The sequence below is a fragment of the Megalobrama amblycephala genome, linkage group LG17 (genome assembly GCF_018812025.1).
Source record: "Megalobrama amblycephala isolate DHTTF-2021 linkage group LG17, ASM1881202v1, whole genome shotgun sequence".
Lineage (NCBI taxonomy): Eukaryota > Metazoa > Chordata > Actinopteri > Cypriniformes > Xenocyprididae > Megalobrama > Megalobrama amblycephala.
Window position 1 is genome coordinate 14,425,356 of NC_063060.1, and position 20,033 is coordinate 14,445,388.

At 37.5% G+C, this 20,033-nt stretch overlaps 1 protein-coding gene across 1 annotated transcript; it reads right to left on the bottom strand.

Annotated features, from left to right (window-relative positions):
* Positions 1-54: 54 nt before the first annotated feature.
* guk1a (guanylate kinase 1a) lies at positions 55-15,727 on the bottom strand. Its single transcript, XM_048162588.1, has 5 exons — positions 15,119-15,727; positions 14,602-14,740; positions 13,568-13,652; positions 13,384-13,469; positions 55-1,885 (listed from the first exon to the last, which is right to left on the bottom strand). Exons 1-5 carry the CDS (start codon positions 15,304-15,306, stop codon positions 1,850-1,852), a joined length of 534 nt encoding a protein of 177 aa, XP_048018545.1. The 5' UTR covers positions 15,307-15,727; the 3' UTR covers positions 55-1,849.
* Between the last annotated feature and the right edge of the window lie 4,306 nt (positions 15,728-20,033).

Sequence of the window (20,033 nt, forward strand, 5' to 3'; positions counted from 1 at the left end):
TTCAAAGTGAAATTCACAATGTAAATTTACATTGACAACTAATCAGCCATATACTTAACTGTAATAGCGTAGTTTTATTACACCTGCATGGTACATGTACACAGTTTACGAAAAAAAAGAAAACAGTGACATTTGGTTTATACATTTGAGACATTAAATGCATTTCTCAGATTTCATATATACCACAAATGTTTGACAGGTCTATTTCAACTAAATGTTTACGATGCACCAAGGAATAAAATAACTCTGAAGTAGAAAATCTGTCAACTTGTATAAGCATAACCCTCCTCCCCCTAAATTATTAGAAGTTTCGCAACAAACACGGGATCGTTCTACATTTCAAAAACAGCTGGTGTCTGGTCATTTGGTTTCTTTAAAATTGTGCAATTTTAAGAAAACGTTTGTTCAATTTTGATAAACCATGTATGTGTATACATCACAATTTGCATTTTTATTACATTGTTTTCACACTCAATGGACAAAAAGTCACACACAGTACTTTGAAGGTTTTGGAGAATCAAATATAAACTTGATGCCAAACTTTCTTCTGCTAAACTGCAGCCAGAGTATATGTGCTAAATAATAAAAAAAAAAAAAACAAGACCACATTTTAAGTCAATCTATTATGTTATAACATTATATCAGGTAAACTGGAACCACATAGCTCATGACATTGGACAATTATGGGAAGGTAACAAATATTTTATGTCTATCAAGGTATTTAATCATGTGAAATCACTTTATATAAATGTTTTAACTGCTGATAAACATAAGGGTGTAAACAAAACAAGAAAAAAATTACTCTGTTTCATATTTAAAAAAACAAAAACAAATTGTTTTATTTTGGTTTCCAAATTATTTAACTGCCTTTTTGACAGGGGCAGATTAGAATTGCTGGAGCAATCTGAACATCTGCTAAAGATCAGCTGTATAAGACAAAGCTTTGTGTCAACAACATGTCCTAAACCTACTGCTACAAGACTTGTGGCTGTGTTTATGAGCTGCCTTACACTAAAAATCTGAAACAACATCTGTATTGCCTTTGAACTCTTTATAAAACAAACATGTTTTGTAAAAAAAAAAAAAAAATAATAATAATAATAATAAAAAAATAATAATAATTAAAAAAAAAAAAAATAAGAGGACAATATTTCACTTGTGTATGTGAAACATGATTGTGCAATTCAAGACACCAGCATATGGGAAGCAACCATTACCATTATTTAAGAATTTGTAGAAGTTGAGCAAAGCTTCTTTTCTTAACTAATTACTATGTCAGACGTTCAGATGCAATTGTTAGAATAAAAGCAGCCATATGTGCAGATAATAGCTAGAATGTTTAAATATCACAAATGTAAAGCTGCTTGTCCTATTTGTATACAGCAGCAACCAAGATAAATTTTATAATAAAAGATGATTAAATTCATCAAAAAAGATCAGCATGGAAAAGCAATACATTAGGGAACATGCTAGTTAGATATATCAATACCAAATAGATATAGCAAACAATACAGCAAATATAGCAAAGATATAACAATCTTCCTTCATTATAAAAAATAAAAACAAACTGTTTCAAAGAGAAGGCCTTGAGAGTTAAGAGTGTTTCTTGGTTGAATCTTACATGCTTTTTTAGCTTTAGCCCTGGAATGAAGTAACATGCGTGATCAATAATTAAACTGAACATGGAATATATTAGTCTGCACCATTTAGTAATGAACATATTTTACATTCAGTTTTGTTGGAGTACTGATCAAACTTCATAAAGTCTTCCCTGGGTGGAATGTTCAGATTTGAAAACTAAGTTGGAAGTGAATAGAGAGGTCGCTGTTGTTGGCAAGTGTGTTCTCATCTAGGATTTGCTGGTGTCTCTGACCTTTTGGATTTCCTGTTAAAGGAAGGAAAAAGCCACATGGAAGTGAAATACTTTCACATAAGACATCAAAGATAAAACTAAAAGAATTTTAAAATGAATAAGGATGTAAGGGTATGACGATTTTGCGGTACACTGTCATTTTAAATTTAGGTGGAGTCTAAGTAAAATTAGATTAGAATTAGATTTCCATTTATTAGACATTCAGTTAGGCTCAAAAATGTTTAAATTCTCTTTTCATTCAACCGTCCCTCCGTCGGAAATCCCCTAGTCCCAGTATGGTTAGGGTTTGGTGTGGGAGTCGCCGTTATAGATGGGATAATCAGCAAGCAGCCTCAAAGAGGCAACCAAAACCACAACAACAGTCCATCAGAGATATATACATAAATTTGATATTTTATATTCATACAATACACAAGCAGAGAAAAACACATCTATTTGTAAAATAATAACAATAAAAACACAGTAAATAGAAAGTAATTGGGTTGTCACGGTACCAATACCAGTAAAATTTCTTGGTTCACCGTACTAATTTCGGTACCAGAGCAAAAACTGCTCAATTAAGTACTTAAAAAAAAAAAAAAAAATGTTGCTTTTTGTCTCATCTGTTGGTTATCACTAGCCGCATTTCCATTATAGATTTGCGCAAAACTTTTGCAATATTTTCTAAATGTCAATAAAAAACTTGCGAAATGACTGTGTTTCTATTAACCAATGTTATGCGACTAAAACTCTTGTGATGAGTCATTTTCAAAAAGATACTTCTTTCTGAGAGCTTTATTTGGAGCGTAATATTTGCCATGGCTTCTGGAAGCCCTTCTCCCTCATATGCTTCCCTAGGTGCTAGGGCTGGGCGATATATCGCATGCGATTGTCACGCGCATTTCGTCAGTAAAGCCGGTTCCCTGATTACCACTAAATCGCCATCACCTGCTTTCAAATGGAGTAGCATTTAATAGACAGAACCATAGATCACTGACAAGCTACGCAATATCGCGTTCATATTGCAGATGAATCGCCTTCGATAATGAATGCGATATTGCGTAGCTTGTCAGTGAACTACGGTTCTGTCTATTAAATGCCGCTCCATTTGAAAGCAGGTGATGGCGATTTAGCGGTAATCAGGGAACCAGCTTTACTGACGAAATGCGCATGACAATCGCATGCGATATATCGCCCAGCCCTACTAGGTGCTTTTCAATACTCCAGCCTGTGACCTGGAAACCGATCAAAAAAAATCTCGAAGGCCATTTTAATTCTATAAATGCACCATGAGGAGGTGAGGAACAAGGAGTTTGAAAGCTTCCTGAGGAGCTATGAGCGAGGATGCACAGGTGCAGACTAGGGCTGGGCGAGATATCGAATGCTTTTGTCACACGCATTTCATCAGTAAAGCCGGTTCCCTGATTACCGCTAAATCGCCATCACCTGCTTTCAAATGGAGCGGCATTTAATAGACAGAGCCATAGTTCACTGTCAAGCCACGCAATATCACGTTCAATATCGATATGAATCGCCGTCGATATTGAACGCGATATTGCGTGGCTTGTCGGTGAACTACGGCTCTGTCTATTAAATGCCTCTCCATTTGAAAGCAGGTGATGGCGATTTAGCGGTAATCAGGGAACCGGCTTTACTGACGAAATGCGCGTGACAAAAGCATTCGATATATCGTCCAGCCCTAGTGCAGACATCTAATACTATTAGTTTCTATTATGTTAATTATTAATAGATTAATACTATTAATAGACTATTAGATGTCAAACTTCAATAACATAAGATCCCTCGAGGCTGATGAAGCTTTAAACTGATGCTCGAGGGATCAAGAATATTCCAATATACAAATAAGATTTCCTTCGATTACCCTGTCCTCGTTTTCTTTTCTTGTATCCTCCCGTTGCATCTCGTGAAGCTGAGGCGCGAGGAAAGAGATGCATAAATAAGAAAAGCACCCCGTCTCATCTTCTGTACAAACATACCGCGCTATCTTTAAAGAATGATGATGTGACTGTATGTCAGTTGACCTAAATGCGAAAAAGTTTCCATTGCAGTTTTGCAAAATATTGCTTTTTCGAATTGCCTGAAAAACCACCTCATGCGAGCATAAAAACTTTTCTTTTTGCGACATTTGGGAGTTTTCGCGAAATTGACGTGTTTCCATTGAGTGTAATTTCAATTCGCAATTACAATTTCCGCAATTTGAAGGGTAATGGAAACGCAGCTACTGTCACTCTTCACAGTTTCCAATTCAATTGCAAATTTAAAGGGTTAGTTCACCCAAAAATTAAAACACTGTAATTATTTTCTCACCCTCATGTCGTTCCACACCTGTAAGACCTTTGTTCATCTTCAGAACACAAATTAAGATATTTTTGATAAAATCAGATGGCTCAGTGAGGCCTGCATTGACAATTTAATTTAGACTTTCAAATGCCCAGAAAGGTAGTAAAGATATATTTAAAACATGTTCATGTGACTACAGTGGTTCAGCCTTAATGTTATGAAGTGACGAGAATACTTTGTGTGCCAAAAAAACACACAAAAAAACCAAACAAACAAAATAATGACTTTATTCAACAATATCTAGTGAAGGGTGATTTCAAAACACTGCTTCATGAAGCTTCGAAGCTTTACGAATCTTTTGTTTTGAATCAGTGGTTTTCAATGTCTATTATAATTAGTTAAATTTAATGTTTGCCGCTTCCTGTCTCCTCCTTCCCTGAACTTGAACTTTGTTACAGTTAAGTTTGATCACTTAAATTCACATTATTTTATCTCATTCTAATGAAATAGCCTCAAGTGCTGAATTATTATACAGGTTCTTTTATTTGACAAATTAAAATTGTGTGGTAATGCAGCATTGTTTTACTTTGTCAAAACAATCATACTGAAATACAATTGAGTGTGTTGAATGTTATGTCATAACATAAGCTAACGATGATCGATATTAGATTATCATATTAATAAAACCTGGATGACTTGTGTTGCTAAATGGCATGCAGTTAATTTGACTAATATATTGTAAAATATATTGTGTGGTGGAGAAAATGCGATATTTTATTACAAATAAAGATATTTCTGATTATGCTATGTTAGCCACTTGACAAGCTAACAAAACTAACCGTGACAAAACTAGCCGTGTTGAGCTATATAACAATGATCACTTTTCTGTCGATAAAGGTATCCAAACTGTTACTTATATCTAATAAAACATAACATATTAACTATCAGGGGTCGGCGGTTACACCGGTGATACCACCTCGGTTTTTTTCTTAGCAGTGCGAAAGAGACTTAAAATACTGTCAATTTTGGACATACACATAAGAGCTAAACATCATTCAAAACTATGAAATGTCTTTTTATTTGTGTACACTCACAGTAAAAACACTTTTGCTCACACTTTTGCTCACATAATGTTGTGCTTTTTGCAAAAAAAAAAAAAAAAAAAAAAAACTAACATGATGCACGATCTGCAGTCTCTTTCTCAATGAAGTCCATTCTGATAGTTACAGTTCATTTTCTAACGACTTAGTGAATACTTATCATACAAACATAAGACATATGAAGAGTTTGGTTCCAAAACGTCCAAAACGCTATAAATCCATTTTGATTAATTTGAGTAAAAATGTGTTTTCTTTACCAAGAAAGTGGCAAGAAGAAAACCACTATTTTCTGTTTCAAACTTTCACATAGCATCTTTAGGTTATAATAACATTTAAAAAAATCTAATTCAGATTTTGCAATAAATCCATTGAATCAATATAAAAGTTATTTTTCTTATTGAAACTGTTGAAAATACATAAAGTTGATCCACATACACTATACTGACAAAAGTTTTGGGACACCTGCCTTTATGTGCACATGAACTTTAAATGACATCCCATTCTTAATCAGTAGGGTTTAATATGGAGCAGCTATAACAGCCTCAACTCTTCTGGGAAGGCTTTCCACAAGGTTTAGTAGTGTGTTTATGGGAATTTTTTCTTCAAGAACCGTGGGGTCAGGCAGTGAAGTTGGCGAGAAGGCCTGGCTCACAGTCTCTGCTCTAATTCATCCCAAAGTTGTTCTATCGGGTTGAGTTCAGGACTCTGTGCAGGCCAGTCAAGTTCCTCCACACCAAACTCGCTCATCCATGTCTTTATGGATCTTGCTTTGTGCACTGGTGCGCAGTCATGTTGGAACAGGAAGCGGCCGTCTCCAAACTATTCCCACAAAGTTGGGGGCATGAAATTGTCCAAAATGTCTTGGTATGCTGAAGCATTAAGCAGGGTTTCTACAGGTTTCATCAAATCTAATTTAAAGGTGCCCTAGATTATGTTTTTAAAAGATGTAATATAAGTCTAAAGTGTCCCCTGAATGTGTCTGTGAAGTTTCAGATCAAAATACCCCATAGATTTTTTTTATTAATTTTTTTAACTGCCTATTTTGGGGCATCATTATAAACGCGCCGATTTTATGCTGCGGCCCCTTTAAATCCTGTGGTCCACGCCCACAGAGCTCGCGCTTGCCTTGAACAGTGCCTTAACAAAGTTTACACAGCTAATATAACCCTCAAAATGGATCTTTACAAAGTGTTCGTCATGCATGCGGCATGCATGCATCGGATTATGTGAGTACTGTATACTGTTATATTGTTTACTTCTGATTTTGAATGAGTTTGATAGTGCTCCGTGGCTAACGGCTAATGCTACACTGTTGGAGAGATTTATAAAGAATGAAGTTGTGTTTATGCATTATACAGATTGCAAGTGTTTAAAAATGAAAATAGTGACGGCTCTCTTGTCTCCGTGAATACAGTAATAACCGATGGTAACTTTAACCACATTTAACAGTACATTAGCCTAATACAATATGCTAACGAAATATTTATAAAGACAGTTTACAAATATCACTAAAAATATCATGTTATCATGGATCATGTCAGTTATTATTGCTCCATCTGCCATTTTTCGCTATTGTTCTTGCTTGCTTACCTAGTCTGATGATTTGGTTGTGCACATTCAGACGTTAATACTGGCTGCCCTTGTCTAATGCCTTTTATAATGTTGGAAACGTGGGCTGGCATATGCAAATATTGGGGGTGTTACGTAACAGTCAGTGTTATGTTGAGATTCGCCTGTTCTTCGGAGGTCTTTTAAACAAATGAGATTTATATAAAAACGAGGAAACAATGGAGTTTGAGACTTACTGTATGTCATTTCCATGTACTGAACTCTTGTTATTTAACAATGCCAAGATAAATTAAATTTTTCATTCGAGGGCACCTTTAATGCTTTTTAATGCCAATTTTTAATTTTTTAATGCCATATATATATATATATATATATATATATATATATAAACATATATATATGCTGCTAAATGTCGATAGATGACGACATATGGCAATTAGAATATTCATCATGTCATTGTTGTATTCGCATTCTGCCAAGTGTCAGCCCTTTACATTTGTTTGCTTCTCTGCTGCTACACTTTTGCTCACATAATATATTTTAATCACAGCCAAATTCCCAATAAAATTGTTTCATATATTTTTCCTGTTTTTGTTGTCATACAATATGAAATGGTGACTGAAACGAGGCCCATTAAGATTACACAGGGCTCGACATTAAGCCTCGTCATGTGGACAAGAGTAAATCAGTCACTTGTACGAGTAAAACAGTAGCTTGTCTGGATTTTTTTTTTTTTTTTTTGTGGTGGAAATATAAATTTGTTCTGAAGCAATATCCTTTCAGAATATTGCAGCTTTGACATAGGTAAATCTGCATATTTTTGATTGATTACAACTGCATTAATTAATGTTATGGGATTGTTTTAAATACTTTTTGAAAATACAAATATGAAATGTTGGAGTGGAAATTATATTTTAAAAATTAAACTAAACCACCAGTAGGTGGCGTCAAGTAACCGTCTTATTGAGTGGGTCATTGATTCATTCATTCAAACGATTCATTCCAATGGCTGATTCATTCAAGAATGAGGCAGTTGTTTATGAATGGGTCATTTAATCTTTGACTCAACCGATTCGTTCAAAATGCTGAATCATTCAGTAATGAAAACAAGGCGAGGAGTGTTGCGCTTTGCTGTGATCTTTGTTTGAAACTATTTTTGCTGCTAAAATAGAACAAAAACAGTCGATGTTCCTTCTAAAATGTAAGTGGCTTAATATTAACTACTTGTTAATTGAACAGTTGTATGAAATCAGTGTCATGTTTTTAATCGTGATGGTAGCCTGTAAACAGCATTCTTTGTTGTGTGGTTTTGCTTACCAGTTTCGAGTTATAAAAACTCCACATTTTGAATTTTTACCGCAGTATGTTTAACTGAGTTTCTTTTTGTGTGTGCTACGCTCATGTTTCCATTTCTCCTTGAGATGCTGCGCGAGCCTCAACAGCGCAACATTGTTATCGTCACTAATGATAATTAATTGTAATAAAATCAGTCACTCGCATTTTGGTGATTCCCAAGTTGCTGTTTTTTTTTTTTTTTTTTTTTTGGTATTTACGTTTTAATCAGGTCCTTGTGCGGTCGGGAAAGTAAAGTTCGATCCCTGACATGTTAATCGAGACGTTGTCTGACAAAATCACCATACACATAAGATAGACATTTGCTGTGATTTTGGCTATATGTACTACACGTAAAATGATCACTCAAGTTAGAAGCAATAGTATCTATTTTATTTGTTCTCAGAGCGCACATCCTCAACGCTGAACCAGAGAGGCTGAATGGCTGCGGCAGGAAAGCAAGATCTCGCACTCGTGCGCCAGCCCCTGCTGGGTACCGGGGAGTCTCGGAAGCTGGATCAGGTTAACAAGTCGCTATATTCGTCACAACGAGCTTTCTTAGAAAAAAGTCGCAAAAGGGGCCTGAAAAGTCGCTAAGTTGGCAACACTGATGCAGCCTTCTGTCTACAGGTCCCAGCCCGCCGCTGTCCAAACCGGCGTTATGGCAATTTCACACCGGCCGGAGACAATGACCAAACTGGTTCCGTGTGCGTATCACACCAGTGTATATATTTTGTGACAGCAAATCAAAGTTATTCATTATTTAGGCTTTATTCAAAATAAACTGGTAGTATTCTTTTTCTTCAAAACTATTTAAAAATTTAATGCCTGTAGAAATTCTTTTGGCTTTTCAATGCCATTTAAGGCCTTAATTTTTGCAAAATCCATTTAATGACTTTTAATGCTTTTCAATGCCCCGCGGATACCCTGATTAAGGGTTCCTTTCACTGGAACTAAGGGGCCAAGACCAACCCCTGAAAAACAAGCCCACACCATAATCCCCCCTCCACCAAACTTTACACTTGACACAATGCAGTCAGGCAAGTACCGTTCTCCTGGCAACCACCAAACCCAGACTCATCCATCGGATTGCCAGAAAGAAGTGCGACTCATCACTCCAGAGAACACATCTCCTCTGCTCTAGAGTCCAGTGAAGGCGTGCTTTACACCACTGCATCCGATGCTTTGCATTGTACTTGGTGATGTAAGGCTTGGATGCAGCTGCTCGGCCATAGAAACCCATTCCATGAAGCTCTCTACGCACTGTTCTTGAGCAAATCTGAAGGCCACACGAAGTTTGGAGGTCTGTAGCTATTGACTCTGCAGAAAGTTGGCCACTTCGTGGCTGATTTGATGTTGTTCCCAATTTCTTCCACTTTGTTATGATACCACTAACAGTTGACCATGGAATATTTAGTAGTGAGATAATTTCACGAATGGACTTATTGCACAGGTGGCAACCTATCACGGTACCATGCTTGAATTCACTGAGTTCCTGAGAGCGAAAAACATTCTTTCACAAATGTTTGTAGAAGCAGTCTGCATGCCTAGGTGCTTGATTTTATACACCTGTGGCCATGGAAGTGATCGGAACACCTAAATTCAATGATTTGGAGGGCTGTCCCAATACTTTTGGCAATATAGTGTATGACAGCCTCTGAACTTGGTCAATACTAATCTTATAAACAGGCACTGGACTAAAAATACATTTAATCAGTCATCGCTCCCAAAAGGAATTCAACGGGTCATCTTGCATAATGCTAAAAAAATAAATTATTTCTCCATTTGTCATTACCAATTAAAGAGTACCTGGCGCCTCCGCACGGTTAAAATAGAAACAACACATTTGCTGAGTACATTGGAATTGACTGCAACTACGCAGGGGCGTCGCTATACTGGTGTGACAAAAGTAAAATATAGCTGATAAATCCTTGTCTGACAGTGCAGATTTTGGCAATCATCATCAGATGTTTAGAATCAAAACTAGCAATGCCAGATTCGAGAATTAATCATTCTTAGTCGAACGGCTTTTAAAAGCTGCTCATGATTCAGTTTTGGAGACCGACAGAAGTTGCTGTTGTGTGAGAACAAGCAACAGCCGGCATTTTTCCTCCTCCCGAGTGCCTCATCTTCGTAATCTCCTCACGTAAATGATTAGATTTCGATGACTTACGTTTCTTCCCCACCGCAGACACCACCACAGGTTCATCAATGCCATCAAAATTTATTTTTTTGTTTGTTTGTTGATCATAAAGTACGAAGTAGATAAGAAAAACTAGGATGTATTCAATGCGCCGCAATTACTGTTTACAATGCGTGGAATGGTGTGCTGTGATTGGTTGAGCGGATGTATCACATTCTGCAGAGAAGGGAGACTGGCGTTTGTCGCGGTTTGGAAATAAAACATGAATAACACAGAATAACACAGCGGATATCGCATTTTTGCGTAAAATTAAAAATTGACTTTTCAATACCGACCAGATACAATACTGGGGCCGTATTCACAAAACATTTTATCTTACCACTAAGAGTTCTCCTAAATAGCAGTAAAAGTTCTTAGCTAAGAGTTTTCTCTTAAAACCTATTCACAAAGCTGCTGAGACAAACTTTTACTAAGGAATATACTGAAGTCTTAAGCTAAGAGTATGGTTGACCTTGTTGCTATGGAGTATACACACAGTGATTGGCTGATGGGGAGGAGTCAGCGATTTAATCATAGAAATATTGTAGAATGAGGTGTCATGTTTCCACATTAAAATAAAGGTTTTAAAACACAAATATTGCCCTATTCAAATAAATATTTTTTAATAAAAATGTTGCCATAGTCAAAATAAAATGTTGCCATAAAGGTTTTAAAATGTAGGCTAAGTGTCACTAATTAAACTAGTATATACAGTTAATTGTCCACCTCTTGGGTGTCTGCATCTCAACAGAATGCAGAATTCAAAAGGTCTTTCTAATCAGCTCGAGAGGAGGCATATATACACAGACGAGAGTTGACTCGCCTATAGTTATTTCGACAGTTTTCTGTATCCCTCCGCCAACCCGCTCCTCACTCTCGGCTGGGGATACAGGGAGAAATTTGGGCTAAATTCCAAGCTCAGAGCCCTCGATCCCCTTGGACAGCACACCAAATACACACACACATATATATATACATATATATATATATATATATTTTTTTTTTTTTTTTTTTTTACTCTATTCAATCATTTGTAAGTGTGAACTCATGAAAATCACTGCCACAGGTAATCAGAAAATATTAATTTATTTGTTAGTTTTTTTTTTTTTTGCCGTCTCGTCGTAGATTCAAATCTATAAATCAAAATGTTTTGCATTTATGAAGAAAAGGTTCAGCACCCAAGGCTCTATCGCTATTGCCTCAATGGTGTACAGTGTCTTTAGGTGGATTAGGACTGTTTGTGATTTGGTCTTAGTGATTTAGGAGTCCTCTTGACTACTCCTAACATTTCACAGATTTAGGAGTTAATTTTATCGATAAAATGCTTTGTGAAATACTCTTAGAGCACAAATTTAGGACTCCTAAAATTAGGACTGACACACCCATTATTTTTAAGAGTTTCTCCTAAATCGGCAAGTTAGGAGCTACTTTTAGCCTTAAGATGTTTTGTGAATACGGCCCCTGATTTTGGTGGGAACTAAATTTAATTTATGAAGTTTTTACTGTGAAATAGCCTACTGCCACATCAATGAAGCTTTTGTTTGCAACAAAAGATGAAAATTCAGCTTTGCATCACAGAAATGAATTATATTTTAAAGTATTTTAAAATAGAAAACTATCATCTTAAAGTGTAATAATATTTCACAATATTGCTATTTCTGTATTTTTGATCAAATAAATGCAGGCTTGATAAGCATGAGACTTCTTTCATAAACATTAAAAATAGTAATGTGTCCAATCTTTTGACCGGTACTGTATATAATTTAAAATATAATAGGCCTATACAAACTTTTTGCATACAAGCAAGATGTGCACTAATGCATGCATACATGAGATCACAAAAATCATGTTTTCTGTTAAGAGTGGACATTATTTAAACATTAATATAATAGTTGATGTGATCCTGTTATCAGCATGCTCACAGATGGTTTTTTATTTTATCTCACATATTTGAGAATCATAGTGACCAGATATTGGCACACATTGGACATTCTGAATGAATATGATGGTGAGATCACTGACTGGAAGCAGGAAAGTTTTTTTTCTCCAGTGCATAGAAACACCAAACACCCTGAAATGCCAGGTAAGTGATGTTCACTTATATCTTTGAACAGGATTAATTTCCAGGTAAAACTGTGTACTTGAAATGTGCCTTTGACTCTCATTTATTATGTTAACTATATTCTAAATAAACTACAAAATAAACTACTTTATCCTCATGCTATTTCTTGTAGTTCTCTCTCACATACCTCTGAAAGTCTCATTATGCGGCTAATTTTCTCCTCGGGTGTTAATCACAGCATTATTCAGGATTATTCACGCCTCCACACATACTGTCTTTCTAAACAAAAAGTGTCTTACAAAATTTAAATCAGTATATTGTTTTATGTGAGTAGGCAGGATGATTTTCACATCATTTTGAAGCAAACATTCTAGGCTTTTACATTCAGTACCCAGAAGTCTTGTGGACACATATTTAGTATTTGTTTTGTGGCCTTATTTCAGTAACTTAAATTTTTTGTTTTTTCAATAATCATGCATAAACATTATTCTCTCAAAAATACAGCCTAGTTCATGCTAAATACAGTGTTATGACACTTTTGCCATTAATATGTTTATAAGCAACTGAAAAAAGCACAAATGTCAGGGCATGTCAAAACTTCCTCCCAAAAAACCTCAGACACCAGAGGGTTAAAGTGTCTTTGGTGTTTTTATGGTTTTCACTGAAGCAGATCCGGAAATCCAGGGTAACCACGTTGTTGACAGATACTACATCATTGACATGCGGCGTAATGACACTGACAGTTACACTGGTTAAAACTGCTAATTTCTCTAGATTTAACATTGTTGGAAACATTTGGGATAATATCAGTATACAATTCAACAAAATATATATAACACTGTGCTAGTGGTTTTTGGATATTTTAATGCAAAAATATTACATATTGTGCCTTTAATACTGTGAAATTTTCATGAAAACTTTCATACCATCAAAATCTCATACCATTACACTCCTAGTGATGAACATTTAGACTGGAAATTTTTACCTCGAGAAGAGCATCTTTTAATTTCCCATATGCTACGTCAAGATCATCATTGGTAATGACCACATCAAATAATCCAGGCTCTTTGCCTGAAATATGGATATATAAAGGTTAGCATGCTATTCCAGATGTGAAAAAAAATTGTAGCATTTTATTAAAAATGATTCATATAGTAACAGATACTTACTTATTTCCATGTCAACTTTGGCTGCATGTAAACGTTTTTGTAGACTTTCCTCAGATTCAGTTTTTCTATCCCTTAATCGTTTTTCCTTAAAAAAAAAAAGTTAGAGATTTAAAGGGAAGCTTTTATGCAAAATTCTCTTTTACATGGTGTTTGAACATAAATGTGTGTTGGCAGTGTGTGTACACAGCCACCTTATAATAATAAAAATCCACCCACTTTTTTTTTAATACCTATGAAAGACTTTTAGTCTCATAGAACAAGCCATTTTCATTTTCTGTACAATGTGACATCACATTGTAAAGGCCCCACCAACATCTGAAGACGCAGTGGATTAGTTTTGTTTTTGAAGGGAATGCGCCACAGATCTAATATACACATGCAATTTTTGTCCTGGCTATTTACGTTCACAGACATAACCGCCTGTGTTTGTAAACTTTGCGTGTTTTTGACATAACCTTGTGTGTATTTGACAGTTTAAATACAATAAAACATGAAAGAGAAGTTAGTGTAATACTCACAAGACTTGTCATCTGACAGCCTGCTTTCTGTGCATGTGCTTTAGATGTGTGCGCTCAGAAAATGACAAATTAGAAATTTAAACTGATATAGCTTGTAGCATGCAGATTTCATGATGAAGAAGAACTGCAATGCCCATAAGGGTGATCGTGATATAGATGATAATCAAAACCAAGCAGATGTTTTGTTAGTATTTGGCAGAGTATCTGATGCAGGCAGGAGCTGTTGAAAGAAGTGCTTTCCTGGAAAGGGGGTGGGGAGCAGCAGCTCATTTGCATTTAAAGACACGCACAAAAACAGCATGTTTTTGCACTCAAAAATGGGCATTTACAACATTGTATGATAAATGATCTGTGAGGTATTTTGAGCTGAAACTTCACAGACACATTCTGGGGACACTTGAAACTTAAATTACATCTTGAAAAAAAGGGGCATAATAGGTCCCCTTTAATATTAAAATGTGAAGACATGTAAACATAATATTTGGACAGAGAGCGATTATTTAAAGTATTTCTTACCAGGATGTCCATTGACGGGGCCTGGATGGACACATAGATGGGGTTGAGATCGGTTCTCTTGATGTTTTTAACTCCCTGCATGTCAATGTCCAAAATGCAAATCAAATTTTTGGCCTGAACAGCCTGTACAGCTGCTTTACTGTAAACAGGCCAAAAGTGATGTTAGTTCATAAATACATAAATACATAAATATTTTTACATACATATTTTGAAAAGCTTGAATATGATGACAAGCATGTTAAGTTATAGACCAGGGGTGTCCAACCCTGCTCCTGGAGAGCTACCATCCTGCAGACATTAGTTTCAACCCTGCTCCAACACACCTGTCTCTAATTATCAAGCAACCCTGAAAACCTTGATTAGCTGGTTCAGGTGTGTTTGATTGGGGTTGGACACCCCTGTTATAGACCATTCAATAAGAAAAAACACTTTTGAGAAATTCTATCAGCAGTTTCAACAGAAGGATTTCAGTTATGTCCATTCACATATAAACAAGACTTTCCAAAGAGGGCTGTACCTTGTTCCATACATGTTCCCTGAAAATTCAGCATTTTCAATAAATTCGCCATTTGCTATGCCCGCCTGCATAACTTCCCTGGTAACATAATGATAATCTGAAAAAGGAAAGATTTTTTTTTCAGAAAATAGGCCACTCATTGACTTTGAAAACTGAAAAAAAAAAAAAAAAACCTGTTTCCCATACATGGATTTATTGTTGGCAGCCCACCACAATATAAAGATTGTCTGTTGCTGCCCGAAAATATATTTAAACTTCTCATAATAACATAACAGTGCCCGGTTGCATCAAAGCCCTTAAGTTAAAAAAACCCTTAGTTATAAGATTAAGGGTACCCTTAATGAATCATGGGTTGCAAGAAAAGAGGGTCCTCTTAAAGGGTTAGTTCACCCAAAAATGAAAATTTTGTCATTAATTACTCACCCTCATGTCGTTCCAAACCTGTAAGACCTTTCATCCTCAAAACACAAATTACAATATTTTTGATGAAATCCAAGAGCTCTCTGACTCCTCCAGAGACAGCAATTTAATTATCACTTTCAAGGACCAGAAAGGTAAAAAAGACTTCGTAAAAATAGTCAACGTGACTACGGTGGTTTAACCTTAATTTTTTGAAGCAACGAGAATATGTTTTGTGCACAAAAACAAAACAAAAATAGCGACCTTATTCCACAATTTCTTCTCTTCCGTGTCATGCTCCTACGGCGTTTACGTTCAGCGCTTCGAGATTCTACATCAGAACGGCGACTAAATATTGACAATAGCTGTTCACACGCAGGAGCCAGCCAATACTGAGCCGGCGCTCTGATGTAGAACCCAGAAGTTCTGCACTGTCTATACAATGTAAAGAGAGTAGGAGAATGACAGGGAAGAGACGAATCTGTTGAATAAAGTCATTATTTTTGTTTTGTTCCCTTTCAGTCAGTCAAGTTTAATGTATGTCAGAAGTGAACTGACAAATTGGGATATCGCACCCCTCGTTCCCGCGGGCCGGTGTTCCACTGGAACAGGTGTCCAGGCATGCTGTGGTCTCCACATACTTCCACCACCGGTTGTGGGGGCCATGTACAACGGGCATGCAGTCTCGGGTCTGTGGACAAAGGGTCCGCTTCAAAGGGCTGCTACTAGGCAAGCATGTACTGGTCCATAAGGACAACACTGCGACCGTTTCACACATCAACCACCAGGGAGGTCTACGCTCCCGTCACATGTCACAATTCACCCACCATCTCCCTCTATGGAGTCAGAAGCATCTGAGGTCGCTTTGTGCCATTCACATCCCAGGCGTGCTCTCACGGCAGCCTCCTTTTCCGGGAGAATGGAGACTCCATTCCCAGGTGGTCCAGCTGATTTGGCGCCATTTGCACTGGCACATAGCTGGGCCCAGGGTCTTCGCAAGTATGCGTTTCCCCCAGTGAGCCTTCTTGCACAGATGTTGTGCAAAATCCGGGAGGACAAGGAGCAGGTCCTTCTAGTTGCGCCCTATTGGCCCAACCGGATCAGGTTACCCAAACTGATGCTCCTCACGACAGCACCTCCCTGGCCCATTCCTCTGAGGAAGGCCTTTCCGACTCAGAGACGGGGCACCCTGTTTGGTCCCTGGACGGGACACGGAGATTCTAGGTGATCTACCCCAGTTGGTCATAGACACCATCACTTCTCTGCTAAAGCTCCCTCTACAAGGCACCTCTGCACTCTGAAGTGGAACTTGCTCATCAAGTAGTCCTATCTGTTTCCACTAAAAATAGCCTATAAACTTCCTAAAAGATATGTTCACCTTATCAGCAAAACTGCATAAATTTGATTTGAATTGTTTAAAACTTTTAAAATACTGTTTGGCCAGTGGAAATGAATGAATCAGCTCTATTCTAAAACCTTTATCTTAAGTATTTTATACAATTTTGTTTTTATGGATATTTTAATATATTTATTCTAAAACATAAAGAGGATATTGGATGATCTTTATCAATATAATGTGTGGCACAAATGGCATTTATAGTCCATATCTAATATTTTCCATTGTCTTGTACCTTTGATGGCGTTAACCATGGTGTCACGTGGATGAGGTTATGCATAGTAAAACTAGGCGTCGTAAGCTCCATATATGGTGATTTCAGGGAGGAGACAGGGTGGAGATGCACGTATGCACAATCTTCTGCTGACTGGGATTTATAAAGGGATTTGTGCACAGGTTCTGGCGTACGAATGGTTTTATAAATCTGATTTTTTTGTGCGTATGCAGAATCTAGCTTTTGCACGTACATACACTTTTAGGATGAAATCTACGCAAAGTTTTATAAATAAGGTCCCAGGTAGTGAACCTGCAGTAATGCCTGAAGCCCCCATTCTTGTGTCGGCTTGCAGCGCCATTCCCCTCTCAGAGTGGAGCTCATTGCTCCAGTGAGTTCCCTGGCCGGTGAACCCTGTTGAGTTCCTCTGCCACCCCTTGCAGCCTCAGACATTGCGGAGTGTCTGTCGCTAGGCCAAGCACTCATTACTTCACCTGTGCTAGGCTGGGTGTCATATGTCGTGACCCCTACGGCAGTCCCATGTGTGTATATCTCCACGGTCTCTCTACAGTGAGCCCGTGTCTTTCCCTCAGTAGAGTCCGCTCTGCTGTCCCTATCAGATGTCCCTTTTGGCCGGAGCCATCCCAGGGACTTCCATATGTGCACTGCCCACGGCCAGTCCATGTATGTCTTCCCATGTAATACCTCCCTTTGTGTAGGTTGTGGTTTCTGCAGCATTCCTTATGGGCACGCTTTCCCAGAGTTATCCAAGTATTACTGATTGGCCCGGTCCTATTTTCTGCCCCAAGGTGTGGGGGGATGCTGAGGCTTACGCTGTGCATTATTAGGGATCCCAATTCGTTGGTTCATTTCTGACGTACACCAAACGTGACTGACTGAATGGGGACATCTCGGTAACGTATGTAACCCTCGTTCCTTGAAGGAGGGAACGGAGATGTACATCCCGTCACCACAGTTCCTGTGCCACCACTGAGCGCGGGCTATGTGCTCGTCTCCTCAGTGAAAAACAGAATGCGAGTGCACACGCTTCTGCATTTATAACCACACCACGGGGCGGGTCGCGTGACGCAAAACTTGCACACCAATGTGCATTGGCTCATTTAGTTTACAATCGAAGGTGATTGGGCTCTCACGCCATATCCCAATTCGTTGGTTCACTTCTGACGTATGTCTCCGTTCCTTCCTTCAGGGAACGAGGGTTACATAAGTAACCGAGATGTTTTTAGCACAAAAGGTATTCTTGTCTCTTCATAAAATTAAGGCTGAACCACTGAAGTCACGTGGACTATTTTAGTGATGTCTTTTCTACCTTTCTGGGCCTTGAAAGTGGTAATTAAATTGACATGTCCCCACCACTTTTTGCGAAGGTTGATACTGCCCTACTACTTTTTTAAACATCTCACGCCACTGATGTATATAGAAAGAACCATCTCTAGTTGATTAGCAATTCATTTGTTTGTGTTAAATAAGAGGAGATCTGGTGCTGGGATGTGTTGTTTTTGAAATCATACTGAGTGCTCAATGCCGCTGTTATCAGTGGCACAACAGTGTTATCTTGACACTTGTGCACACTGCGCAGACTTCGCACGGACGGGCGCTTTAAAGGTCCCGTTTTTCGTGGTTTTTTGAAGCTTTGATTGTGTTTATAGTGTGCAATATAACATATGTTCATGTTTTGCGTGTAAAAAAACACAGTATTTTTCACATAATTTACTTATCTGTATACCGCTGTTTCCACTGTCATAAAAACGGGCTGATGACTTCCTTGTTCTATGAAGTCCCTCCTTCAGAAATACGTAACGAGTTCTGATTGTGCCAGCGGTTCCTGTGTTGTGATTCGACAGCAGTTTAGCGAATCTTGCCCGGAAAGGTCATGCCTCTTACCATAACGTGGAGATGCATGCACTGAGTGTTATTGTAAACATGTCTTTAATTTTACCCTATCAATTTGAGCCGGAATCAGACCCGGTGATTGGACTTGCGGGATGAAAATAACAGTGTTTCGACGACATGGCGACAAACACACTCTACAAACGCAACTCTTGTGTATTCCTGTGGGCGGAGGTTAGTCAAAAAAACTGTTTTAGTGACGTCATTAAAGAAGGAAGTAGAGGGATGTAGTCCAAACTGGCCATTCGATGTAGGCGACTTAAATAAAATATCTCGCTTGGCATTGAACTTTGAGCTTTAAAATTTTACAGATTTTATTTATACTCTATCAACAACATTACACACTAACTAAAGTTTGAAACATGGGATCAAAAAGAACGGGACCTTTAAATTATTGCTTAACACCGTTGCGGAGACTCTTTATTTGTTCCTGTGAAATCACAAAACCAAATTCAAACAAATGTGTCTCTCCCTGCATTTGATATACAATCACTGATAAACATCTTTGGATTTAATGAGGAAAAAAAGCTATACAAGGATGGATTAGAACCCAGATCCTCTGGCATGCTTAATGAAAATTCTACCACTAGCCCATTAAGACTAATGAATACTTAATGTGGATCTATATATTTATTCACTAACGTAAGACGTAAGGATGAAACTATCACATTAAACATGAACTCAATGTCAAAAAATTGTGCATTTATTAGGAAATTGTACAGTTACATAACCACACACACACACACACACACACACACGCACAAACATCTGTCCCACCCACAGGAGTACATGTTTTTTTAAAACAAGACAGAGGTCTCAGATTTCATCAAAAAATATCTTAATTTGTGTTCCGAAGATGAACGTAGGTCTTGTGGGTTTGGAACGACATAAGGGTGAGTAATTAATGACAGAATTTTCAATTTTGGGTGAACTAACCCTTTAAGGAACTTTAAGACTGCCATTAAAGGGTTAGTTTACACAAAAATGAAAGTTCT

Bases quoted from the DNA above. Each gene is read 5' to 3' on its own strand.
- guk1a (XM_048162588.1), bottom strand. From the start codon at position 15,306: ATGTATGGGAAACAGGTTTTTTTTTTTTTTTTTCAGTTTTCAAAGTCA. The intron at 14,741-15,118 runs GTACAGCCCTCT...GCCTGTTTACAG, and splicing joins GGGAACATGTATGGAACAAG to TAAAGCAGCTGTACAGGCTG. The intron at 1,886-13,383 runs GTAAAAATTTCC...TTCCTTTAACAG, and splicing joins TAAAAGATGCTCTTCTCGAG to GAAATCCAAAAGGTCAGAGA.